At 46.5% G+C, this 27,704-nt stretch overlaps 1 protein-coding gene and 3 non-coding genes across 7 annotated transcripts in view; 3 read left to right on the forward strand and 1 right to left on the reverse strand.

Moving 5' to 3' along the window:
* Positions 1-9,968: 9,968 nt before the first annotated feature.
* Positions 9,969-10,040, reverse strand: TRNAH-GUG (transfer RNA histidin (anticodon GUG)). The gene has a single exon. It is a non-coding gene; the product is annotated as a tRNA-His (tRNA).
* A 593-nt stretch (positions 10,041-10,633) lies between these two features.
* On the forward strand, positions 10,634-10,705 carry TRNAH-GUG (transfer RNA histidin (anticodon GUG)). Its single transcript has one exon. It is a non-coding gene; the product is annotated as a tRNA-His (tRNA).
* Positions 10,670-27,704, forward strand: part of SHF (Src homology 2 domain containing F) — a 29,777-nt gene continuing 12,742 nt past the window's right edge. For 2 of the 4 annotated variants that reach the window (XM_066276561.1, XM_066276562.1), the window contains exon 1: positions 19,416-19,940. In XM_066276561.1, the coding sequence (XP_066132658.1) occupies positions 19,443-19,940 (498 nt within the window). In that variant the 5' untranslated portion in view covers positions 19,416-19,442. Of the gene's footprint in view, positions 11,203-19,415; positions 19,941-26,643; positions 26,777-27,704 lie in introns of those variants that run through there. The other 2 variants (XM_066276563.1, XM_066276564.1) reach the window with 2 other exon arrangements.
* Positions 12,179-12,250, forward strand: TRNAH-GUG (transfer RNA histidin (anticodon GUG)). Its single transcript has one exon. It is a non-coding gene; the product is annotated as a tRNA-His (tRNA).

The raw sequence follows: 27,704 nt of genomic DNA on the forward strand, positions 1-27,704 counted from the left end.
CAGCCTCCTAGGCTCCCCTCCCCTCTTCCTGTTCTCATAACACCCAGCCTTTAAGATCCAACTCAGATGACTTCCTCTTTTTCGGAAAGCCTTTGGACTCCATTTCAGCCTCCAATGAACTCACTGTTCTCTTTTATTGCCTGAGCTACTCATGCATCAGTCATGTGGCATCTTTTATATTTTCCTCAAATATTGCTGTTTGTCATCATGTTGTCATATTGTAGTCTGGAGAAAAGGGTTTGTATAAAAGTAGCAGTACAGCCCTGGCCGGTTGGCTCAGCGGTAGAGCATCGGCCTAGTGTGCGGAGGACCCGGGTTCGATTCCCGGCCAGGGCACACAGGAGAAGCGCCCATTTGCTTCTCCACCCCTCCGCCGCGCCTTCCTCTCTGTCTCTCTCTTCCCCTCCTGCAGCCAAGGCTCCATTGGAGCAAAGATGGCCCGGGCGCTGGGGATGGCTCTGTGGCCTCTGCCTCAGGCGCTAGAGTGGCTCTGGTCGCAACATGGCGATGCCCAGGATGGGCAGAGCATCGCCCCTGGTGGGCGTGCCGGGTGGATCCTGGTCGGGCGCATGCGGGAGTCTGTCTGACTGTCTCTCCCCATTTCCAGCTTCAGAAAAATGCAAAAAAAAAAAAAAAAAAGTGGCAGTACAATTCCTCATTGAGAATTGTGTGGGTTTTTTGTTTGTATGTTTTTGTTTTTTTAGCAAATGATCTTGATTGGCTTTTTGCTATAAAGCAGTGGTTCCCAACCCCCGGGCCGCAGACCGATACCGGTCTGTGAGCCATTTGGTACTGGTCCACAGAGAAAGAATAAGTAATTTACATTATTTTTGTTTTATTTATATTTAAGTCTGAACGATGTTTTATTTTTTAAAAAATAACCAGATTCCCTCTGTTACATCTGTCTAAGACTCACTCTTGACACTTGTTTCAGTCACTTGATACATTTATCCATCCCACCCTAAAGGCCGGTCCGTGAAAATATTTTCTGACATTAAACCTGTCCGTGGCCCAAAAAAGGTTGGGGACCACTGCTATAAAGTTCTATTAGACCCAACCCACACAGAAATTGTGTAAAAATTATTTGTTGAAAAAATAGAAACTCCTGGGTATATGCCCAGATATCTGGAGCAGAGGAAAGTGAGAATGTCTGTTATTTGAGAGGTGTATAGCATTTAGCATAGCACATGGGACAAAGAAAGCATTTGATGGGTGCTGACTGTCTTGTCCTACATAAGTAATAGAGCAGTAATTGTTGGACCATCTTAAGAGAAGCAAGTAGAAAGGGGCAAAAGAAGAGAGAGAGAGAGAGAGCAATATGGTGGTTATTGGGGATCCATGTATTAAAAAGCAGGCCAGTAAGGTCTTTTCAGAGCTGGCAATGGCTCAAGGGCAATGAAGGAAAAGGACATTGAACATTTTCTGTGCTGAGGTACAACTTCACCCTCTTTCCCTCAAGTTGTCAGAAAAACCTGCTACACGTACAACTTGGTGTCAGTAATGGTTGGAGATCTGAGGAAGCCAGGTGGTGCTTGCAGTTGCCAGGGAGCAGGGGAAGCAAGATGATTTTATATGTAAACAGCCCATTCAGCAAAGTTAGAAAATTCAGCCAAAGTGTGCAAAGTATAAACAGAACCAGAGACAATAAGGAAATAGGCCCCAAGAATTTTCAGAGATGGAGCGTGTGGGTCAAATAAGTTTGCAAATATGATATATGTATATTTGCTCGCTTATAGTTTGCATTGGGTGTGGGAGACAGGCTGTAAGCAGGCAGGGTCCTTATAGACTAAGGCTTAGTTTTAAGACCAAGCTTTTCCCCACACCCTTGACTGTTGCATGATAGGGGGTGGTGCACTCTCATGAGAAATCCCATTATGCCTCAGATAAGTGACTTTGTATCAGAGACTTCCTTGTTTGTATATTGGATTAAAGGTTTTGATTTCTATACTATAAAATAAGGCAGAGGAGCCCATGCTGGAGGAGAGCAGAGAAAGGCCACATGGAGGAGAGGAGAAGCATCCAAGATGGCAGAGTGCTGAAGTAGAAGCCAATTTGAGCAGAGTTTGTACAGAGAGAAGGAGATGGGGAACAGAGGTGAATAAGGCTGGTGAGGTACAAACCTTTGTTCCTAGGAAACTCAGATAAGTCAGTGGCTTTGGGAGCCCTGAATGGAAAGGGAAATGTTTTCCCACTGTGTGTATTTCTTGCCCGCCAGGTGCAAGCTAGGTTTAAAAGCTAATGACCCACCAGTTCTTGGCTTTGTTGTTTTAATACCGTCTGTCGAATCAAATGTGAACCTGCATGGGCCAGGTGGCTGTGATGGTGGCCATGGCTACTAGCTTTACAGAGTGATAATGATTATTCTCATTCTACAGAAGATGGGGGTTTAAGACAATTTTATTTGAATATTAAAGGAAGGAGTTTTGGTCCCAGCAGGCCAGAGACCTCTGGGGCATTCAAATGATTAATTAACACTTTAGTCACCTGTATATTCTTATCACATGGTTTTTGTCATGCCCCCTTAGCTGTATTATGACTTCCTTCCAATAGCAACTATGACAGAGTTTGAATTAAATCTGTATGCCTTTTCTTCCCTACATGAATTTCTTTCCTGTACTTTGACACACTGGATCCTGGCAATATCCCCCTGAAATAGCATAGCAAGTATCACTGTATTTTCTTTCCCTATTTTCAATATAAGAAAGTGCAGCCACAGAGTGGTGATATCTTATTCCCTAAATTACAGTCAACAATGAACCAAATCATCCTGGGGCAGTGGAAAGAGTCTAGATGCCTGAGAGTGAATCCGGGATGTCAGGGTGAAATCTAGCTTTCCATCCCTATTCCCTCTCTTTCCTTCTAGAGCCACTCACACAACAACTCATGTCCTCTCTAGCCCCACAGAAGTACTTGTCTATCTCCCCACAATCTCATATTTACCACATAAGATAAAATCTTTGGACAAGCTATTTAATATCTAAAGCAGTGGCATCTTCATAGAACTGTGGAATTTAAATGAAACAAAGGATTCATTTAGTTAAATCAAAGTCTTTGACACAGTACCTGGCACATAGAGGTATTCAAAAATGTTCTCCCTTTTCTCTCCTCCTTTCTGTGGCTCTCTCTTCTTTTTCTCTGTAAATTTAGATTCAAATTTAGGAACAATGCCATGTTCCTTATGTTTTATTGTACTTTTGATGGTTTCTTACACATGACTGACAATCTGACCCTTCATTGCAGAGAGGGCCAGGGGCCTGGACTGAGCTTGGAATTGGGATGAGAGAGCCAGACAGAAAGTCTCAGGCCACATTTAAGGTATAAGGACAACCCTGGTGGATAGCTCAGGTGGTTGGAGCATTGTCCCGATACCAAGGTTATGGGTTTGATACCCAGTCAGGGCACATACAAGGAGCAACCAATGAACACATAAATGAGTGGAATAACAAACTGATGTTTCTCTCTCTAATAAGTAATTAATTTTTTTTAAAAGAGCCAAATTTGTTCAGGTCCAAGAGATGACCTCAGAGCCAGGAACAATGGGGCAACCAGGTTGTTGGGTGATTTCAACATAAATACTAGTCCATGTGAAAACATCTGTCAATAAAAATGTACATGGTCTGGAAAGTTTATTGGTGTATTAGCTTGGGCTGTCATAAGAAAATGCCACAGAGTGAATGGCTTAAACAACAGAAATTTTAATTTATTGCTCACAGTTCTGGAGGCTGGAAGTCCAAGATCAGGGTGCAGTATGATTGGGTTCTGGTGAGAGTTCCCTTCCTGGCTTGCAGATGGCCTTTTTGTTGTGTCCACACATGGCAGAGAGAGCAAGTGTGCTCTCTGGTTTTCCTTTGTATGAGGGTCCCACTCTCATGACCTCATCTAACCTAATAATTACTTCCCAAAAGCCTGATTTCAAAATACCATCATAATGGGTTAGGGCTTCACCATTTGGGTGGGGGTGGGGGGAGATACAAACATGCAACCCATAACAGTAGGCAACTATCATAGTACAGCTCTTATTTTAATTTAGTCTGTACAATTTTGGCCATTAAAGAGAGAACTTTCAGAAACTTGACTTTGTGTCTAGCCAAGTGAAATGTGTAATTTTGAAGGAACAAAGTTCATCTTTTTATTGACCCAAATCTCAAGAATACTTCACTCACCAGTTTACAGATTTCTTAATAAATATCACTATAGCCTGACCTGTGGTGGCGCAGTGGATAAAGCGTCAACCTGGAAATGCTGAGGTCGCCGGTTCGAAACTCTGGGCTTGCCTGGTCAAGGCACATATGGGAGTTGATGCTTCCAGCTCCTCCCCCTTCTCTCTCTCTCTCTCTCTCCTCTCTCTCTCTCTCTCTCTGTCTCTCCCTCTCCTCTTTAAAAAAATGAATAAATAAATAAATAAATAAATATCACTATAAATTTCTTTCCAGTCCCTGATCTGTGGTGGCGCAATGGATAAAGCGTTGATCTGGAATGCTGAGGTCGCCGGTTCAAAACCCTGGGATTGCCTGGTCAAGGCACATATGGGAGTTGATGCTTCCTGCTCCTCCCCTCTTCTCTCTCTCTCTCTCTCTCTCTCTCTCTCTCTCTCTCCTCCTTCTCTCATCTCTAAAATGAATAAAGTCTTAAAAAAATAAAAAAATTAAAAAAAAATTTTCTTTCCATATATTTGATAGAAACTGAAACAGAATTTTAAGTCTGTTTTTTAACCAATTTGGAGCAGCCAGGTCTTTGCCAAAACCACGTTTCTTCTAGTCAAGAGGCATTGTTTCCTTAAGGGAAGTGAACATTATGTCTGTAACACTGACTTTCTTACAAAGAGAAATTAGAGGGCATTCCTTTCCCCCTGGTTACATGCCCTAGGTTTAGATTCTTTGTCAAAGGAAGATTTCATTGTGATTTAAAAAATGCACAGAATGATAAGGTGCCTTTCCTTAGGAAACTAGCTGTTATTACCTACAATAAATTATATTAATTGCATATGTTATTTATTACATAATAAATTATTGGGGGATCAGAGGCAAGTTTATTTACTATAAACAAGCAAATAATCCTTTTGCCACATGACTATAACATTCAGACCAATACATATATATATAATTCCTTAATAATTATATAGCTAAATTAAATGCTGCATTTTCCCATTTAAGTTAAGTAGGCTTTTTAAAAAAATTAATCACCCAAATATCCTTGACCTTAAAAAAGTGCCACAATACATAGTACTCCTTAAAAGTGTTAGATATTATTTTTTCAGGAACACTGCAGAATATGAAAAAGAAATGCCAGACAAAGAAAAGCACTCTGAAGAATCCTATTTTTGTAAAAGAAAAGCACTCCATGCCATGGCAAGTGAATGCCACCTACCTGGGATGCCCTGCTTGAGCTTGGTGCGCAGGCCCCATAGGCCCAGCCTAGACATTGACGAGGTCCAGTCAAGCTTCCTCTTGTTAGGGCACTGAATGAGCTCATTAAAATTTGACAAGGTCTACAGGGAGGAGAAAACGCTTACAAAAACCATGTCCTAGCATAATTATCAACAAACTCAATTATTTATTGTTAATCCAAATTCGGAGGGACCCGAATTATGGAAGACAGGAGAAAGGTTCGTCGTTTACACATTAAAGCTTTATTGTCTAGCTTGGCCAAGCGGCGGGAACTCCGACAGAAATCTGACGGAGAGCGCGCTGGCCCTTTGTTCTATTTAGTTTTTATAGTTTTGTAAGTGGGAAGTACAGAAGCAAAAATTGCAATTAGGAGCCCCTTACCGCTATTGGTTATAGTCATATGTCCTTTAACATGATAGGACCACGTTCGATTTGCAAACCATACATCATTTTGAAGAAAACAAAATTTACAAGTCAACACAATGGTAGAAAGATATCTCTTTACATATTAAAAGGCCTTCCTAGATTTTCTAGTGTTCATCCGCCATCTCTCTGTCCAGAGTCAGAGGTATTAACCACATGCATTTACATAAGAGAGGTAGTTTCCGTGGGGACAAATGCCCGCAAATGGCTCATAGTTATAAGAAAAGGTTTATTTTGGCTTTTCCCTTCCTGCACCTTGCTAGCCATTCACTCCTTTCCCCAGAGGTGTGGTGGAATGTCAGGGAATCTATGCTTTCCTTCCCTTTTCATTTATAATACAATGGCAAGAGCCATCCTGGTTATGCCAATCACACAGTACAGAGACTATTCTCACAATTTCTCTACACACCTTAACCCAAATTAATAAAATGTTCTCCAAGCCTCCTAAAATATTAATATTAATTCTGTAGCCTTTGGTACTTTACAACACCTGCGGGTGAAATGGCTCAGTGGCTCCTCATTTATAATAATAATAGTTAACTTTTATGGAGAGATTGCTTGGTGCAAAACTCTGAGCCAAAGGCCTTTGCTGCATTATTTCACTGAACCCTCCCAACCCACTATGCAGTAGTTACTGCTTTGTTAAACCCATATTTTACAAAAGCTCGTGCTTAGAGAAGTCAAGCAACTTGCCCACTTGCTGTTAAGTGGAAATCTTAGATATGTATCCAGACAGTTGGGCATTTTCTCAAGTAGAATCACAAATCCCCAGTAGTAGTTACCAAACTTGCCCCCTGGTTCCCCTAATGCCCCAGAGGGTGCTGATGGGGCATCGCACAGTTGGGGGATGATTCAGTCACTCAGTTCATATCTTCTCAGGAAGCTGCTCCTGTTCCTGAAAAAGACTTCCGCATGCAGTGTTGCAATGAAGATCAGTGTAATTCTGCATTCTACTAAAATGAATTAAGGTAACTAATAATAGAAAAGAGCCACCGGGCTGTGGCAGCTTTGAAGTCTACAGACTCCATCTAAGGTGCAGTCCACAGGCTGCATTCTCAAGAATTTTTCCAGGTGGAGGGTCTCCTGACTCTATGGGCTAAAAGAGTGGAGCCAGCCTGCGAGAAAGAAGGAATGAGGAGTTGCTGCCACCTCCTCGCTTCACTCCTCTCCCTCCCCCGCCCACAAGCAGTCCCAAGCTGATTCTTTCCAAGGAAATCACTGTTCATGTTATCTTTCTGAGAGTAGGATAGGGAATGAGGTTCAACTTGGGTCAGATGGGGACATGGAGAGGAGGGGTCATGCCTAATCCATGTACTGAAGAAGTACAGATAAATAGGAAGCCAACGAAGAGTCTTTGGAGCTAAAGCTGCCTCTTTCTTTTTCCTTTTCTCCATCATCTGTCTGCCTCTCTCTGGCCTAATCAAAATCTGTCCCAAGAAAGGATCTGAGATCGGCTGCCTCACTGGGAACAAAGTCAGGAAGCACCCCTGTGGTCTGTGTGCCCTTTTAAGGGTAAAAAATCAGTGAGCAAGTCATGGAGGTAGGCTTTATCTTGTTCAGGATTAATTCTCCAGCGCCTAGCTCCTTAAATTTTGTTGAATGAATAAATTTTGGAAGCCAGGGAGTCCTTCTTGGGGCCCTAAAATTGTACACGTCTTGGCCCTAGGCTGTGGACCTGTGTGCCACAGGTGCTGGACAGAGCTTCCAGTCTCGGGCATTCGACTTCCTGGGATGCAGCGCCTCCTAGTGGAAGTCTAAGGCTGCTGCCTCCCCCTTAAAAGTCTTCAAACATGGGCCTTTCCGTGACTCCTCCCAGATCTCCATCTTCTCATCTTCAAAACCTCAGTGTCACCCTCATTGATGAGACCCTGCAGACTCAAGCAGGTCCCTTCTAGTAACCCCAGGTACTTACAAAGTGAACAATAAAGGGCTTCATTACAGCCAGGTTGTTGTTACCCTAGATGAGAGCAGCACTTCTCAAACTAAGGTGCGGAGGAATAATGTGGGGAAGCTTATAAATTGCAGTTTTCATCTTAAAGGCTTGCCCCTTGAAGATTTGGCTTCCCCTTTCCTAGTGCTGAGACTTAAAGAAGAGCTTAGACTTCACGTTGAAAGGAGTAGGGGGAAAGGACCACATTCCCAGTATCAGAAACTACAAAATGTGGGTTTAAAGCAAGAAGTCAAGGGCAGAAGTGTTCTCTGACCACTCAGACAGGGCATCCCAGAGCAGCAGCTGAGGTCATCCAAGGTCAGGGTCTTGAGCTCTCAGCTTTCCCTGACCACAAACCCTTTCATCAGTTCACCTAGAGGTAAGGAGAATCGAGGGAAATAAATCATACCAACCAAATCTTAAGAATCTAAATCAAAAACCAATAATAAGAACTGAGCCTGTTCAGAACAATGCTCTTCCCTGCAGGAACATCTACATAGGTAGTCATATCATAATTAAAAGTCTGTTTTGTAGGCCTGAAATCAGAGCAAGGGAATCAAATGAGTGACCTCAGGAAAGAATATTATGAAATTCTGATAACTGGATGTGCCCTTCACCAAGAAAACTGTATACCTGCCAAGGTCAGCAGTTGGAAATGCAGGAGAGCATGTTCCCCTTCTGTAACTCTTCCAACAGGCAGGAACTTGCTGTTTAGCTTTTTCTTTCTTTCTTTTTTAGAGCATTCTTGCCCTTAGAATACACTTCACCGGTTGCTTTGGATGAATGTGAATAGCTAGAATGGGTTACCTTAGTGTATGTTTGTGGTTTTCTTTTTTTTCTTTTTTTAGTGAGAGTGAGAGAGATGAGAAACATCAATTCTTCCTTGTGGCAACTTAGTTGTTCATTGATTGCTTTCTCATCTGTGACTTGATGGGGGGGGCCCTCTAGCAAAGCAAGTGACCCCTTGCTTAAGCCAGAGACCTTGGACTCAAGCCAGTGACCTTTGGGCTCAAGCCTACAACCTTGGGGTTTTGAACCAGGGTCCTCAGCATCCCAGGCCAACACTGGTCGCTGGTCAGGCTGTTTGTGATTTTCTTGGTTGACTGTTTAAACTCATAACACTGTTAGAGACTAACAGATTCTGGGAGCACCTCATTGGCCGATATTGAAGCAGCTGTGGGAAATGAGTGAGAGGATGGTGGCAGGGCCATCAGGTGAAATATCAGAGCTGTTCCTTGCTTCTCACCCTGATAACTTATTCCAGCCTGCGATTTAAAAAACTTCAGTGTAGTTATTTGGTGAGTGGTCAGAGGAATGAAAGCTATTCATATTTCTGTTGGCCAGTTCTGTTTCTGCTTGTGATGTTGATTTCATATTCATATATTACCCTTAAGTCTGGTAGTTTCTCAGGCTCACCTTCCCCATTCTGTTTTCTCACGGTCTAAGCTATCCTATTATGTGGCTATAAACTCTCTCTCTCTCTCTCTCTCTCTCTGTCTCTCTCTCTCTTTAAAAAACAAACAACAACAACAAAAACATTACCTGACCTGTGGCCCTGCAGTGTATGGAGCCTCCACCTGGAATGCTGAGGTTGCCCCTTCAAAACCCAGGCTTGCCTGATCAAGGCACACAGAAGAAGCAACTACATACCAGTTGATGCTTCACACTCCACCTCCAGTCTCTTTCTCTCTCTCCTCTCTAGGAAACAATAAATAAACTCTTAAAACAAACAAACAAACAAAAAAACACTGATGTAGATTAGGAAAAAAAAAAGGAGAAAACGCCCTGTGATCTAGGAGGCTGTGGAGATGGAGGCTGCAAACTGCTCATTGGTACTACTCATTGCCCCTCCCGTGCTGTCATATTTTCTACTTACCACAGTGTACTGCACTCTTCTAACCCTTAACAAATGTTTGCACATTAGTCCTATAACTACTACACTCCAAATTATTGAAATTTTAGCCAGCCCGAGGCATTTTAAAGGATGCAATAGACGACAGACCTTTGATAGGGGCCAAAGTGAGGAAAAGGTAATCATATAAAGGGAAATATGAAAGTCTGCTGATGCACTGGCAGATGAACAACTAGACAAAGGAATAAAGACCCAGACTTTATTTTTTACCACTTTATAATTTCAGTTCTGGCCTAAAGTCAAGTAGCAGACGGGAAACAATCACAGAGCTCTCCTAATCCAAAAGGGCGCCCTTGCCGTGCCATTGTTCCCACAATGCCGTGACTCGGATTCGAACCGAGGTTGCTGCGGCCACAACGCAGAGTACTAACCACTATACGATCACGGCGAGCTACCGGAACGCCACGGGAAAGTTGCTGTGGAGTGCTGCCCTCCTGCATAGGGCCGCCGTTCTTGTCTTCCTACGTTGACCATTATCAACCAGGTCCCTCTGGACCCTTGAGCTGACCCTGAAGCCGCGTACCGGCGCGGGGGGGGGGGCTCCGGGCATTAGAAAGGACGTGAAAGTGCTTTGCAAAGTAAAGGGCTCCAGTGAGGCCTACGTAGCCTGTATGAATGTGAGGTCCCGGCATCACACCCACCGAGCGCTGGCGCTCCAGCTGCCTGAACTGGTTAGAAATAGGGGCGTCTCTTAAATTCTATATACAAGAAGGAAAATCAATACCCCTGTCCCCCAGCCGCACAACTTCCTTTGAGAGCTGGGAAGGCAAGCCGAAGCGCAGCCTCCCTGAAAGTGATGCGGAGGGATTCAGCCCGCTGAAATAGAGAAAGTAAAACTAGTGCTCTTGAATATACTCGGGTAACAGCGAGATTAGAAATGGGTGGCAACAGCAGTGACAAATCAATGACGCGAAAAGGGGCGGGACTTTTAACACAGAAGATCTCAGGAGAGGGTACGGACTTTCAGGTCCTCGGTAGCTCGCCGTGATCGTATAGTGGTTAGTACTCTGCGTTGTGGCCGCAGCAACCTCGGTTCGAATCCGAGTCACGGCATTGCGAGAGCAATAACACGGCAAGGGGTCCTTTCCATTTTCTTACAACTTTTTGTTTTAGTTCGAGCTTTTATGACATTCTGGGAAATAGATTCCAATCCCCTTGTGCCCTTGGGAAACGACGTCTCCGCCAGCTCTAGCTAAATTGGACTTCCGACAAATAAAGGATTCCTGTTACTCCGGGTCTAAAGAGCATTATCGGTCTTGGGAACAAAGCACCAAACACTCACAAGGCTATGTTGTAACGCGGGTACGAATTTTCATGGCAGCACTGGAAATGGATTCCCAGTAAAAGCAAGAGAAGGCTTCGCAGAGCAGATACCTTTTAAGCAGCTCTTGAAGGCAGAAAGGAAATTTGTCAACCAGAATAATCTCTTGTGCAAAGGCTGAAAGAACTATCGCAATTCCTTTTGGAAATTTCTCTCTCACCCCATCCCCACGACGCACAAAGGCCCTGGCCTGACTGGCGCTTCTCAAGGACCTGTTGAGTGAATGAATGTAAGTAATTAGGGAAACGGGAAAGGACACTGAGGAAGGGCCAAGAGAGAAAGTGGAAAAGGTAGACGAATTTGTTGTAGTCCCGGAGGGTGGGAGTGAGAAGTGAAGCGGTCAAATGATTCAATTCATGTTAGTAAAATGATCTTACTAAGATCCCTCTGGAGATTCTGGAGAGGTGATTAGAGCAGATGACACAGAAAAGACGAGTGGTCTCTAAATTCACTTTCTAGAACCGTGGCACGTTCTTAGTGTAGCAAAAAGCCAGCGCCTACTGTGGGCTCGGCCTGGTTCGAGGCGCCGTGAGGGCGGGGGCACAATTGACAAGAAAAACCCGGCCCAGGCCCTGCTGCCGCCCAGGGCACAACCGAGGTGGCCCCCGGGTCCGACAGGAGTTCTGCGGAGACAGGAATGAGAGCCGTCGGGGAAGTGGGAAGTAGAAGCTGCAAGCAAGTGGGTGTTGCGGGGAGGGGAACGGCAGGTGAGATGCGTTGAGCCCCTTCTGCGTGACCAGCCGGGTTGTGGGGAGGACCACGTTTTCCGCAGAGGCGGTGTGGGGTCACTCCTGGGGAATCTGCAGGGAAGAGGACCTCTGGGGAGCGCTCCTACAGGCGCTAGAGGGTCTTCCGGGCACAGAAGATGGGCGTCCTCCAAGGAATGGGAGTTACACAGCTTGTAAACACTCTGATTTCCAGCCAGTCCCGTCCCTGGATACCCAAATGGTCCCCTCTAAACTCCCACCTCACTCACACGGAACCCACCCTTCCCACCAAATCTGTATCTCCCGCGTTCAAAGAACCAAAACAAAAGAGTAGCAAAGCAACTGGTGGTAGCGCAATGCGCCTGCGCATTCCCAGACTCGGCCTTACACTGGAACCCCGCCCAATAGGCGGGCGTTTTAGTGACGCGCAGACCGGGAAGGCCTATGACTACTGAAAGGGATAATCAAAAGAGTTTGGCCCTAGGGCTCCGGTAGCTCGCCGTGATCGTATAGTGGTTAGTACTCTGCGTTGTGGCCGCAGCAACCTCGGTTCGAATCCGAGTCACGGCATTGTGGGAACAATGGCACGGCAAGGAGCTTGTACTTTTAGCTTTCCTGTTTATTTTTTTTCTCAGACGATATTTTGTGTATATCATAAATCACTTTTCTTGAAATAAAGTACTACATCTCTCTACCTTGGATATTAAGACACCTCTTAGGTCGCCATCTCCAATAATTCTCATTTAACGCTTCGGATTCAGATTAAACAGTTCGAAAATCGGTGTCTGACTCGTTCTCCTACACCAGCAAAACAGCGCTCCCGTGACCTTGAGATTTTTTTTTCCTTTTCATGTATTTTTTAAAAATTGGATTGTTCATAAAATACAGAATGCATGTGCACAAATCCAGTGAAAAGTAGGTCTCCTTCTCAACCTTCACCCCGTTTACCAATTATTGTCAGTTTCCAGTATATCTTTCCATGACAGTCTTTGTATAAACACTTACCATATTTCCCCATGTATAAGACTCCCGTGTATAATACGCACCTTAATTTGGGGGCCCGAAATTTGGGGAGGAAAAAGTATTACATAAAGTTATTGAACTCTTATTCATCATAAAATTCATGCAACTCCCCATCACTGTCAAAACTCCCATCCATTAGCTTATCCTCATCTGTGTCTGATGACGAATCACTATCTTCATATATTGCCTCATCCTCAGTTCAATCTATGGCATTTGAAATGCCACAACCACTGTATAAGATGCACTCAGTTTTTAGACCCCAAAATTTTCAGAAAAGGGTGTGTCTTATACATGGGAAAATATGGTATATATGTATAAATATATGCAAATATATTTCCCCTTAATTCAAAATACAAATGGCCTCTTTCTTTCCTCCCCTCACTCCCAGATGTCAGAACTTGAGGTGATAGATTTTTACTTGTAGGCAATCTCCCTTTACAGGGAAAAACAGTACACATACTAGCAGGGAATCTCCACCCACTCCCATACTGTCCTTTTTCTCCCAGGTCTGGGATCCTGGCTAGGGAGGGTAGGTGACGTTTGGGTTTGTAATAGAGGGGAAAGTGATTAATCACTGGGCCCATAAAAGCCTTTGGATTGGAGCCTGGGCTCTGTTGGGAAGCAGCCCAGTTTTGATTTCAGGTTGGAAGGGCAGGGAAGCATCCTGAGTTTAGAACTGGGAAGAGGGACTTGACTTGTTTATCCATTTGGAGACCCTCTACTTCCATTTCTTCCCAGTCTTATTGTCAGAATCCAATTTATGTCACGAACTACTGAAATTAGAAAATTCAAGTTCATTGAAGGCAGAATGGAATCTTACTATGTTTGTGTTCCAAGCATGCATCTTTTCCATAAAAATTAGAACAGAGGTTTCTTATGGAGTCCATAAATAAGTTAAGTGGCCCAGTTTGCTTTTTGGCTGCATCTTAAGTTGTTTTCTTTCAACACAGAATCATGTTTTCATAGACAAATAGAAAGCATAGCCAAATGAAGCTTCATCTATATCCAGAATCTCAAAGAACAGTGCATATGTAAGTGTACTAGGATATATCAGTCCTGTCAAGGTTGTGTACAGAGATGGGCCCAAGGCAAGGCAAAGACCAGACTTGGAAGAAGGCAAAACCCAGAGGGAATCAGAGTTCAGGACAGGACTGAGCATCCAAAGTCATGTGCAAACAGCAGTGAGAACACCCCAGTTGGTCAGTAACCCGTAAGAAAAGTGAGGGCTAAAGACTAGGCCTTAAGACACACTCACATTTTGTAAGTTAAGAGAGGATGAGGATGTAGCCTGAGAGAAAGGAGGAGAACCATAACAGTGTCATTTAAAGGAAAGTTTGGGAGAAGATTTCAAGCACAGAGAAAGTCAGCAAACTAGGTGCTGAAAGGATAAAGAAGAATGAGACAAAATCATTGGCTTTGACATTTAGAAGTCATTGTTGACTTCTAAAACCTTCCATGAGAGCAACTGGACAATGTATACTAAGAGTCAGGAAAAAATGTATACTCTCTGCCCTAATAACTTCACTTTTCGGAATCTTGTTAAAGAAAATAATCCTAAACTTTGAAGAGCGATCTACATTAAAATGTTATAGTTATTTAGATGGGAGGAGCCTAAGTGTTCAACAAACACAATGCTGAACTAAATAAACTAAGTTATGTTCATTTGGTGATATATTAAATGGTCATTTTCAAAGTATAATTATAAAGTCAACTTTTAAATATCATTTCCAACTAAAAAGACTAAGACTTCCTTAAAGAAATGTCTGAGGCCTGACCTGTGGTGGCGCAGTGGGATAAAGTGTCGACCTGGAACACTGAGGTTGCCGGTTCGAAACCTTGGGCTTCCCTGGTCAAGGCACATATGGGAGTTGATGCTTCCTGCTCCTCCCCCTTCTCTCTCTCTCTGTCTCTCTCACTCCTCTCTCTCTAAAAAATCAATAAATAAAATATTTTTAAAAAGTCTGATTAAGGTCTTCAGCAAGGGAAGTACAAGTTGAGTCTGGAATATCTTGTGTAAGAAAGCAAGTAAGTGCTTAGAAATTGACGGGACTAAGTCAAAAGGACACAGAAGCCTTTTGCAAGGGCTCCTATTGGACAAATTTGGGGCAATTTGAGCATCAAAGAGAATATTGATAGCAATGGAGTATATCACATTGAATTAAAAAGATAATTTTTGAGACCACAGGGAGAGAGAGAAGGAAAGGAGAAGGGAGGAAGAGGACAGAGAGGAACTCTTTACAGAAGAATTCTAGATAATAAATGCAGAAGAAATAACCGAATTACTCACCATTTTGCAATTCCCAGTGTAATAACAAATGCAAGCTTAGGTCATCATGCAAGCTAAAACCACTGGATAAAACATTGTTGGGAGCAAATATATAGTTAAAAGGTCTTAAGAATTCACACCAGAACTTACTTTAAGTTGTAAAGTAGAGAAATCTGATGAACTCCAACTTAAACAAGTGATCAAGCCTAGTATCACCAATAAAGAGACAAATGTGCGCTACGGGCCTCCCAGTGTGACACAGTAAGAAGTCCACGGACCTAGCCAGTTTGCTCAGTGTTCCAGCTTTGATTCCCAGTCAAGGCACACAGGAAAAGCTATCATCTGCTTCTCTGCTCCTTTCTTTCTCTCTCTCTCTCTCTCTCTCTCTGTTCCCCTCCAGCAGCCATGGTTCAATTGGTTCAAGCCCGTTGGCCCTGGGCACTGAAGATACTCTGCCTCAGGTGCTAAAAATAGCTCAGTTGCCAGCATGACCCCAGATGGGCAAAGCATGGGGCCCAGACAGGGATTGTCAGATGGATCCTGGTCAGGGGACATGCGGGAGTCTGTCTTTCTATCTCCCCTCCTCTTACTTAGGAAAAAAAGAAGTTTACAATATCCCCTATGTAGTGATCTTTTCAAAACTAAAAAGCCTTTTCCAAAATGTTTAAACTGAATCTGATCATGAGGACACTATGGGAAAATCCAGAATGTGGGACATTCTACATAACAACAGCTCTGGGCCTGCATTCCCCTCTCTGTGGTAGGTGGATTCCATGTTTGGCCAACTTTCCGAACTTCCCTGGGTGGTACCCCTGCGTCATGGTACGACCTGGCCATGGATTTGGGAGAAAGAGGTTGTATTTGAAAGCGACTTACACGGCAGGCATTCCCCTCGGCGGAGCCCCTTGTCTTTTGGGGCGGTCAAGTAGTGCATGCATGACCAGTCCCGCCTCCCCTGGCAGAGCACCTTCTGCTCGCTCTGGGGTTTTCCGCAATAGAGCATTAGAAGAATTACCTCAGTTTCTGTCTCTGATGTTTTCCTGTAAAATTTTTCATTGAATATTTTTTGTCAATGTATCATCTTGTAACAACATACTGAAAATATCTGAAGAAATATCCTTCATGTTGAATTTTATGGCAAGTGCTGCAGCTAGAGTATCAACATTCAATCTCGATTTATCACTTATCCAAAAATCATTAGCAATTTAAAAAACTCAACTGCTGCATTAGTTCCAGGGCAGCACAATGTAAACTGAACAAGAATAAGTAAATTTTCATTTGGAATATGTTCATTTTTGAAATGGCTCAATATTTCCACCCATCTTTTATCAATTTTGATGTGTTCATATCCCCATTGTATTAATTTTTCAGAATTTAAATATACATTTAGTCTTCTAATTTCTTCAGAGACAGTTGTTATCTATTTTGATGTCTGGCATTTCTTTAGATAAAAACTCAAGACAAGATGCAATATACTTGCGATGAAGTAAAAAAACACCGTTTAAAACTGTTATTTGCTGCCTGACCAGGTGGTGACGCAGTGGATAGAGTGTCTGACTGGTATGCGGAGGACCCAGGTTCGAGACCCCGAGGTCGCCAGCTTGAGTGCAGGCTCATCTGGCTTGAGCAAAAGCTCACCAGCTTGGACCCAAAGTTGCTGGCTCAAGCAAGGGGTCACTCGGTCTGCTGAAGCCTCACGGTCAAGGCACATATGAGAACAATCAATGAACAACTAAGGTGTCGCAACAAAAAACTAATGATTGATGCTTTTCATCGCTCTGTCTGTCTGTCTGTCCCTGTCTGTCCCTCTCTCTCTCTCTCTCTCTGTCTATGTAAAAAAAAAAAACAACCCCCCCCAAAAACAAAACAAAACAAAACAAAAACAACAGCTCTGGATGCTTCAAAACAATGTCATAAAAAACAAACAACAATAAAATGAAAAATTATTCAAGCTTAAAAGAGACTAAAGAAACTTAAACAAATGTAATGGGGGAAACTTGCTTAAATCCTGAAGCAGGACAAACTATATATATAATAGTACGTATATGAAATTTTGGAAGGAAATTAGAAAAAAATCAGTATAGACTATAGTAGACAGTATTATTGTGGTAATGGTTTTATGGCCCTATAGAAGATTCCTTGTTCTCAAGAAATAGCTGCTGAAGTATTTAGAACTGAAGTGTTATGATATTTGCAACTTACAATCAAATGGCTAAGAATAAAAAGAGAAAGAAATGGAGCAATTATGCCAAAATGTTAAAAAGTAGTGAATCTAGGTGAAAGGTATATAGATTTCCACTGTACTTTCCTTGAACTTTTCTGTAGGTTTGAAATTTAAAAAAAAGGGGAGGGAGGAGTTGGAAGAAAATAAAACATAACAAAAATTGGGAAATGATGCAATGTTAAGTAAAAAAATAAAAACATAAAATTGTGTATACCACAAGTATAGCTCTATAAAATAAGAACAAGAGAAATTATCTTTATTTATTTAAACAATTGAAAAGCCACATGACAGGCTCTGTACTTAGTGATGGGAACTCCCTGTTCCCCATCAGAAGCTTGATTTGTGTTAAGCTTAACATGCTTAACATGAAATACTTTGGATCTGGCCAATTCCATCCAAGTCTCAGAGGGCCCTTGCTATGTCAGCCTCACTCCTGTAACCTGGTTCCTAGCAAGCTGCCTGGCCCCATGAGGTGCTCAACAATGCCTGCTTCTAAGAATTCACAGTGGTAGGGGGAAAAACTGCATTAACAGATAATTTAAAACAAAATTAAGTACGTGGCAGATACAAGGTACCACAGCATTTTAATTATTTAAACTCTACCTTAATGATATCCTCCTCCTCCTCACCTAACTTTATTTTCTGCTCTTCCTTACTATGAATCCTCCCCTTCTTTATGGCATTTGGTTCCCATTTCAATGCTTTGCTCAGCTATGCTGACCTCCTAGTGGAATGTCCTTTCATTCCTTTGCTTCACCTGTCCCAATCCTACCCAGCTCAAGTCTATTTTTACACAATGTTATTTTCCCTATTATAGTTCATGAAGCCAGGAAGAATATCAGATATGTCAGTATTTCCTACAGCCCTGCTAACCAAAGTGTGGTAGCGGAACCAGGAGCATCTATCTCTGCAGCATCTCTATCAGCCCGGAGTCTATTAGAACTACTGTCTGGTACCTACGCAGCTAGATCTACACAGTCAGAAACTGCAATTGAATAAGTTCCCTGAGAGAATTCATGTTCACATTAAAGTTTGAGAAGCACTGTCCTATAACACCAACTAGAATATGCATGAAGTAGAAACTCAATATTTTGAGACCGGGGGCCCTGGGAATCCTAGGGGAATCTCAGTTTTCTCATCCCATCGTTTTCTACTCTCCCAGCTTTGAGCCTCCTTTGGGGCCTTACTGGGTTCTTCGTTTCCTCAGAAGGCAGATATGAATCTGAAAGTGAGGAAGACACTGAGGCAGTGCCCAGGGGATGATGGTGAGGTAAAGCTGCTACCTCTCCAGCAGAGCCACAGGCTAATGTTGGCGTCTGCTTCAGGGCTACAGCATTTCTCGGGAGAAATTGGCTTTACTTTTAAGATAAAAATGCCTATGGCTTCAGCATGCGAGCCTTAGGATAAGAAGCTTGTGATAGACAACATTGAAATTGTTTTTAGACTTGATTTATTGACTTGTCTGTTTCTATTCTGTCACTAATCTGATTGACAATGAAACCCGGGATGTGACTTAAAGTGATTTCTGCGTGTGCGTGCGCTACAGTCAGAGCCGGGTGGGCCTGCTCCAAGCGGTGCTCCCGTGGACGAAAGGCGTTTATGCAGGGGTTGTTTGCGTGTGAGGAGGAAGTGTGTGAAAACGACAGAAGAAGCGGGTGACTCTAGTAAGTTGATTGTCTGTGATGAGAGATGTGTCTGTCTGGCTTGGGAAGCAATGTGGGTTCGAGTTTGTATGGTGCGAACAGTTGGATGGGAGGAGGTAAGTGGGGCTCCCACGAGGGAAGGGTATTACAGACACATCTTAGGGAACAGCCCGCTTCCTCGCTTTCTCTAGCTTTTCCTCCTAGGATATTATTTCCCAGTGAGGGGGCCTTGGGGAAGAATGTGGGAGTGGCAGAAGTGCCCGATCGGGTAGGGGGGGGCGTCGCACGCGAGTTGAAAGCTAGGGAGGGAGAACTGATAGGGACAGGTGCGCCCCCATAGGCGCACGCTTGGCGACACGTGGAGGATTCATCTTCAGTCGGGGAATTACGATTCTGCCCTGGGGTCGGCCGCTTCACTTCTCATGAATCCACACCGCTGTAAATCCGCGCCCCTCTTCTCGGCTGGGTCCACCAGTTAAGGAGCGGAACCCCGCCCCTCCCTTGTTACTGACTAGCCACGCCCCCTCCCACCGCCCAGCGGAGCTCCGCCCCCTCCCCGCCCCCAGCAAGACCACAGCGCTCCGCCAGCTTAGTCTGGCTGGACCCATGTTACTGAGCGGAGCTCCTCCTGCGGGCTCCGGGCCCGGGTCGCGGGCTCAGGGGAGCGCGGGGAGCGGCCCGGGAGGCTCGCGCCGGAGCGCCGGGGGTGCCGGAGCCGGCCCAGGAGGGGGTGGCAGCGGCGGAGTGGCCAAGTGGCTCCGGGAGCACTTAAGCTTCCGTGGGGGAGGCGGCGGCGGAGGTGGGGGCAAGCCGGCGCCCCCGGAGCCGGACTACCGGCCTCCTGTACCCTCCCCGGCCGCACCCCCTGCGCCTCCCCCGGACATCCTGGCAGCCTACCGGCTGCAGAGGGAGCGTGACTTTGAAGACCCCTACTCCGGGGGACCGTCCGGCTCTGCTGCCCTAGCTACCCCTGCGGTCCCCGGCCCCACGCCGCCCCCGCGCCACGGCTCGCCCCCACACCGCCTTATTCGGGTCGAGACCCCTGGTCCCCCAGCGCCCCCGCCCGAGGAGCGGATCTCTGGACCCCCAGCCAGCAGCGACAGGGTAAGTGCCGCGACGGGCGAGGGTGTCCAGGAGGAGAGGTAGTTGGTGGTCTAGGGCTTTCGAGAGGGACAAAGGTGGCCTGCCCGGGGCCGGGCCCCTCGGTGTCACGGTTCCTGGCAGACACGATGTAAGCCCCTGACCCCGGGGCTCGGAGCCTTCATCCACCTTTGTTCAGATGCTCGACCTACTAATCTGGGACGTGTGCCCCCAACTCTGCCTCTATACCCTATTATCGTTCCAGGACTTGGTGACCTTCCCCCTCCGGAGCTCTGCTTTCCTCATTGCAGCCCACTGGAGCCTAATCAGCCAGCCCTTTTCTAACGGGATTTTAGCGCCCCCCTCCCTTCTGTGGCTTTTCTGCCCACTGGGAGCAGCAGCTCACTGCCCTTTGATCTCTGACCCCTCCCCCCAGGGCAGAGCCAGCACAAAGCTCCTCTCCTTCTCCTCCTCTGGGAGCCCAAGCATCCTTGCAGGTGCTGAAGCCTCAGGAAGGAGGTGAAGGCTGAGGCTTTTCCCTGTGGACACAGCAAGAGCTGGCTTTTGCCTCACCCAGTAACTGGAGCTGGGTGGACTGTTGCTCTCAGAAAACCAAAACAGGCAGTATGCAGCTCTGTGCGAAGGATGCTGACCACTGAGGTTCAGGCAGGCCCACTACTGCACTCCTTCCCTTGTGTCCCCAGGTGTGGGGACAATCCGTTCCCAGAACCTGTTGCCCAGAAGGGGCTCAGCAACAGAGACCACTCATCTTCTCTTCTTGGCTTCCCACTCCCTTGGTTCATTCTGAGGGTGGCTAGAGCCTCTCATGGATCAGCAGGCTTGGGGTAGAGAGGAGAATTGGGCATTCACTGCTCCTGAGAACACCCAGCTGTGTTTCAGAGGGCACTGGTGGAGAAGCCACCCCCTACCCAACCTCAGTTAGGCCTGTCTCTTCTTGACAGCTAAATGCCACCCCCTGGACACTCTAGCCCTAAATTCTATGATTCTGGGCCGCTCTGGCTCTGTTGTCCCTATTTACTCACTCCTGGGAGCTCAGCTCTGGGGCTTATTCCCCTCTCCTCATCAGAGAACAGTTTTATTGAAGAGCAAAGTTGCTGTCTGAATCCACTGGTTCCAGGGTTGAGAGTGCCATTCTGCCTGATTTTTTGGATAAGAGATGTGTCAGGGTCGGAGCAGAAGCCTCAGGAATGTGAATTATTTTTTCCCCCTAGTTCTTACTATGGGGCATGGCTGCCCGTCCTGTGTTAGGATCCTTAGCCTGCAGAAGGAAGCTGTGCTTTCTTCACATGCCCTTAGTCTGCTCTTTTTCCGAATTGTCCCCCACTCTTAGGTGATATGATGGTGGTGGTGGCAATAAGGCAGAGGGATCTTTAGGCCTTGTTCTTACTATTGATCAGTTAATCTCCTCCATGTTCATAACCCATTGGCACATGGGCCTGAGCTGTTCCTGGCCCTCTTTCTCTTGGAATGGCTTAATAGCCTGCCCACCAAGCTATGGGCTCCTCCAGGACAATGACTATATTCTCCTCATGTCTGTGTCTTCCAAGTGATTGACACAATGCTTGGCATAAAGGAGTGTGCATAAATACATCCTGAATGGTGGCTGTCCATTGCCAAGGTGTCCCGAGGGTCAAAGACTCCCCTTGTACATTTCCCCACAAAGACCCCACAATGAAGGTGCTGTGCCCACACAGCCATGCAGAGACCTACAGCCTCCTCTCACTGAGGGCATCTATGCCTCACCCTGAGTCAGCTCTGTGATCTGTGGGCTGTTCAGACCTTGGGGTACAAGAGATATCTGATTTCTTTGCAACTGCAGGAACAGGAATAAAATCCAGCAGGATCTCCTGGGAGCCACAGAATCTATGGTTTCTTTACTGGGTGTGATGAGAAGGACCCAAGATGCCATCTAAGATGGTCCAGGGGCAAGGATACTATCTCCACTGAGCTCTGACCTGGAGTCTCTCACCATTCAAAGAGAGTAGCTCCACCCCTTTAAGGAGCGGGGGTTTGCCAGATCCCAGAGTCTTCATTTAGGAGGATCCTTGATGAGGTACCTGAGTCCCTTACCCCAGTGGTCTCCAACCCCCGGGCCGTGGACCGGTACCAGTCCGTGGGCCATTTGGTACCGGTCCGCAGAGAAAGAATAAATAACTTACATTATTTCCATTTTATTTATATTTAAGTCTGATTGATGTTTTATTTTTAAAAAATGACCAGATTCCCTCTGTTACATCCGTCTAAGACTCACTCTTGACGCTTGTCTTGGTCACGTGATACATTTATCTGTCCCACCCTAAAGGCCAGTCCGTGAAAATATTTTCTGACATTAAACTGGTCCGTGGCCCAAAAAGGTTGGGGACCACTGCCTTACCCTTAGTCCAGTGTCAGCACATGCCTGCAGAGCTCACGCAGAGTTGCTGCCCCTGGACAGTGACTGCCCTGGCTCTGGCCCTTGAGGTGGTGCTGAGCCAGTTTTTCTGTTCTATGTGGCTGCTTTCTCCCTGTTCCCTGTTCTCCCTCCTCTCAGTCCTGCAAATTCTCCTAGCTTGTTGCTTTTGGGTCACTTCCTGAAGTGAGGTGGGGATTGAGGATCTGGATGTGCTTTGAGCTGGCCAATTTCTCTCCTTCTCCTGGGGCCCAGTGACTGGTTCTGGGTGCGTCAGAACCCTCTGAGGGGCTGGGTTGTGAGTTTGATGAAATGGGTGGAAATGTTTCTGTAATGAGCCAGAGAGATTGAGGGGAAATGAGCTCAGTGAGTATGGAGTAGGAGAGAATGGGGACTTAGACAAGACTCTGAGAGGCCCAGAGGGCTCTGGGCCATTATCTTTTCCCCCATGCGGGCTCTGGCTGTTGGCCCACCCTGAGACCCAGTGCTGCAGTTGGCAGGGTGTACGTACAAGGGTAGCCATCTGGGCAGGCCTGGCAGGACAGGTGTGGGAGCAGCAGGAGCCACGCCCTACATGGGGTGGGAAGACAAGGACTCGCCATCTGGCCCTAGGAAGAGCTCCCTCATGGCACTGGGCCCTTTCTAGCAGCCAGGCCATGTTCTGACAGAGGGGTCAGAGAGGTAGCCTTCCCCTCCTTTGCTCCCTTTTCTCAGACCTTCAACAGGAAAAATCTGGTCTATGAAAGGGGATGGGCATGGGAAACAGACCCTGACGGGATGAAGCCTTGAGCTGTCTGTGTGTCCTTTGCCTCCATTATGCCAGGATATGTGTGTGTGTGTGCGTGTGCATGTGTGTGTCAGAGAGAGATGTGATAGGAACAATAAGCAGGCACCCTGTATGAAGTGAAACCGGGGCTCTTGTTCTTAGCTCATGGAAGTGTTTCGGGGATTCGTGAACCTTTAGAAATTATGCAGGTATTTGGGTACAGGAGCCTCTTTCTGGGAAAAGGCTCACATCTCAGATTCTCACATGGGTTCACAGGGCTCAAAATATTAAGAACTTAAAAAAATAGGTGTACCTCATAGATGGTATCCACATGGACTTGGGTCCTCCAGGCCCAAATTCAGAATGAGTGAGCAGACAGGTAGGAAGAGTGTAGTAAAGTGAAGGAGAGAGTCTGGTGTTGGAAGTCAAACAAGACATGCTTTCCCTGGGGTAAGGAGGGCAGGTAGGGGCCCTCCCTTACCCAGTGTTCACTGAGTGTTTATGTATCATTAAGTGACATCTAGGCACAGTAAGGGACTCACCACCCAGAAGACCTGGAACTTGACTTTTTTGAATTTGCTTTTATTTACCTTGTGACTTCCACATAAGGTCTGATCTATTTATCTCGCACATGAACCTCCAGTGGAAGTAGAGGGAGGGGAAGAGAAGGGTCCAGATAGGGACCTTTGCGGTGCGGTTAGACCTCTTAACCCTTTGCGACCTGACCTGGCTGTCTGTGCTACTGATGGTGCTTCCGAGAGGTCTGAGACCCGAGGCCTGTACACTCTACCCACTGCTGCCTCCTCACAGTGTGGCACTCACTCCCTCTACAAGATATCTTTGGCTTCTTGGCTTGTCCAGTGACTGGTGACACCTCAGCCATGGCACTCTGCCCATTGGGAGCCGGGCACAGCTGGGACCCTGTGGACCATGGATGGGAATGGGACCATGGCTGGGGCCTGAGCTTGGAGGGGGTACCTGCTGCACACTCCAGTTGCCCTCACCACAGACTCAGTGTGATACGTGACAGCGGAGGCAGGCCCAATCACTATGTGCAGTGAGTCTGTGGTGCCTTCAGAGCCTGGGTCCCAGATATGGGGCTTCACAGCACCTCAAGAAGCTTCAGTCTTTTGGAACTTGTTTTGTGTCTTGTCACTGTGAGCTCCTGGACAACCCAGGAATTTGGTCTTTTTATCTTTTTTTTTTTTTTTTTCCTGTATTTTTCTGAAGCCGGAAACGGGGAGAGACAGTCAGACTCCCGCATGCGCCTGACCGGGATCCACCCGGCATGCCCACCAGGGGCAACGCTCTGCCCCTGGGGGGGGGTCGCTCTGTTGCAACCAGAGCCACTCTAGCGCCTGGGGCAGAGGCCGAGGAGCCAACCCCAGCGCCCGGGCCATCTTTGCTCCAATGGAGCCTCGGCTGCTGGAGGGGAAGAGAGAGGCAGAGAGGAAGGAGAGGGGGAGGGGTGGAGAAGCAGATGGGCGCTTCTCCTGTGTGCCCTGGCCGGGAATCGAACCCGGGACTTCTGCACGCCAGGCCGACGCTCTACCACTGAGCCAACAGGCCAGGGCCTGGTCTTTTTATCTTTAATAATACAATGGTGTGGACGTTTACTAAGCACCTACCTTGTGCCTGGTACCATTTTGAAGTGGTTGACGTATACCAGCCAGTTGACCTTACAACCATCCTATGAGGAAAATTTAGTTATTACCCCCAGGTTATATCATATATAGGGACACTGAAGCACAGGAATGTTGGGTCACACCTGAATGGTTTCAGAGCTATAAGTGGGAGAGCCGCAGTTGACAAGCCAGGCAGTCTGACCCCAGACTGGCTGCCAGCACCATGCAAGGGACCCTTGTCTTTGTGGAGAGGAGCCCTCCAGAGCAGAGGTATTCACTATGCACTTGCTAATGAGCAAGGGGAAGGAGACTCAGAAGGAAGGAAGAGTGCATTCTGGACTGAGTTCACCAATTTCTGAATAATGAAGGCCAGCACTTGCTATCCAGTGTTGAGGTAGCCACAGACACACCTTCAAAGGGTCTTAAAAGGGTGGCAGCATCAATTGCATATCTGTGATGTTTGAATGTTTTACAAGCATGGCGTTGCTTTGCAATTAGAAAGGATGATAACCAATTTGTTTCATGTGAAGGAGTTACCCTGGGAGATAAAATTGGAACATTCCAATAAGTGGGAACAGCAGGTGCAAAAAGTTCAGTCTCAGGAAAGGTAAATAGTATAACATTTCCCAAACTGACAAACCTTCAGTTGAAAAGGATTTCATAGTAAAATACTTTGGACAAATGCTGAATTAAACAAAATTAGACTGCTCTCTTTGCTACAGGACTTCTCAGAGCCTTTAACATGCTAGCATGTATTTGTTGCTGCACTTCCCAAATTTTCTGAAAAATCTGTGGCAAGACACTGAGAGTGAGGAGACCTGGGTCCCAGTCTGACCTCTGCTGCTACAAGCTGTGCACCCTGGACAAATGCCTAAATGCTGGGTCCTTAATGCCTGAATATAAAAGATTATATCAGATTATCAGACCTAACATTTATTGAGCCCTGGTTCCAGGCCAGCCTCTGAGCTAAGGACTTTACATTCATCATCCTCTTCCCACTCCTATGAGGTAAGTACTAATACCATCCCCTTTTAACATAAAAAACTAGAGACTTTCAGACATTAAATGTAAACTAAAGAAATGGAGAAAAGGAGCACTGGTCGATTTTGGGGGGCTTGCAGAGCCAAAACTTGTGATGTCTGTTCCCTTGTTCCCTCTGGACTCACAAGCCCCATGGGGGGCGGGGGGCGGAGGTCAGGGACTCAGCAGAGCCCAGCTGCATAGTGGAAGGTCAGACCAGATGCTGGGCCTGCCAGATTCCTCAGGAGAGGCTTGGGCAGGAAGCAGAGTCAAAGCCTGACAGCTGTTCGAGGGGTGCTGCTCAGTGGAGCAGGCACAAGAGCTGGCTCCTGGAGGCACCCTGCTGGATGATAGAAAGGAGGTAATCTGGTTGGCAGGAGGTTTGGGGACAAGGGGCCCCTCTGGGCAGCAGCTCCTTACCTACTAGTTTGGAAATACAGTAGTTCAGCATTTCAGCGGCATTGTGATTCTAACACAGGACTTGCCTAAATATCATCCCTGGACTTAGTGCCTCCCCTGCTAACTTCTCTCTTCTGCCCTTGAGGGTTTGATGCCCATTCCAATCTCGACAGCCTGCTCCTACAGCTGCTACTGGCTCGTCAGAGTTCAGGTGAATGGGGATCTGGGAGTCTGGGGAGAAGGAGGCCTGTTGAGCCTCCAGGAAATGCGCACTGAGTATCCACTGTGTACCAGGCTTATATGACCTGGGAAAGCAGTCCTGGCCTATCACAGGGGTCCTCTGTGCCCAGGACAGGTGCCCATCCTGCCCAGCTTCCCAGAAGGTGTCTCTGCTGCTACTCCTGAGTCCCAGCCCCGTGGGCGGCTCCTCTGGGCACCCGGGGCTTCCTGGAGCAGGGTGTGGAGCCAGGAGTGGAACAGAGGAGCCATTGAGCTGCCTGCAGACCTGCCACCTGGGTGCCCACAGACACCAAGGGCTGGTGCTAGAGAGGCCCACGCCAGCCTGGGAGGGGTCGTGGCTCTAGGCATTGGCCCAAAACTCCAGTGGGAAGAATGCTGCATGCAGCTCTGACCAAGCTTGGTGAGGGAAGGGCTGGGGGGTGGGGAGGGCTCTGTGACTTGTGGGGGGTGAGCAGTTGGTGCTTGGGCCAGGTGCTTCTGCTCATTGAGCAGCTTCCAGGGTCTCCTGGGTGGGGTTGGGAGAATCAGACATGGTTGACTCCCCTCCCCCACCCAGATTCATGCTTTCTCTCTTTTCTGAATGAACAAGAAAATCTTTTCCTTTGTCCATTCTTCCTGTTTTATGTGAAGTGATTTCACCAATATTCACTGAGCACTTTCACGCCCTGGGAATTTAGCAGTAGATGTGGTTCCTGCCTGCTAGAGGCTCACAGTCTGCAGGAGGACAGATAATAAAATGAGTATTTACTGCACACGTGATGACAGCCCAGCTCAGAGGCACCTAGCCAGACCTGGGGGGAGAATGGAAGGGCTTTCTGAAGAAAGGAAAGAACCTTATCCCGGCATAGGGAAAGCTCTCGAGATGAGAAAGAGAGCTAGAGCTTTCAGGTACACAGTGATCTGAGACAGGTAGAGAGAAACCAAAGAGGAAAGTGGAATCTTTAAATCTCTTTAACTATGGACGCTTTTTTTTTGCAGCCACTGGAGAGCCATTGCAAGGTTTAAAGATAGCATGTCTGTTGATTGAGTTACTTTTGAGTAGCTGCCATGTGTGAGTGTGAGGCTGTGTGCTGACTGGTCTGGGTACCCAACAGGCTGTCTCCAGAGCCCCCGTGGTTAAGCGGGTGAGGCTAGCTGAAGGCGTGCCAGCCAGCCTGGGAGGAAGCAGCCTGTGGTAGGAGGGGATGAGTGGATTTCTTTTCCTTACTTCTTAGAGGAAGGAGGATGAAGTGTGGTGGCCTCCAAGGGAGATAGTGGTGATGTAATACACACACACACTTTTGTTTGAGAGAGAGAGGAGGGAAGATAGTGATGCAGACTCTTGCCTG

Source organism: Saccopteryx bilineata, chromosome 4 (assembly GCF_036850765.1).
Source record: "Saccopteryx bilineata isolate mSacBil1 chromosome 4, mSacBil1_pri_phased_curated, whole genome shotgun sequence".
Lineage (NCBI taxonomy): Eukaryota > Metazoa > Chordata > Mammalia > Chiroptera > Emballonuridae > Saccopteryx > Saccopteryx bilineata.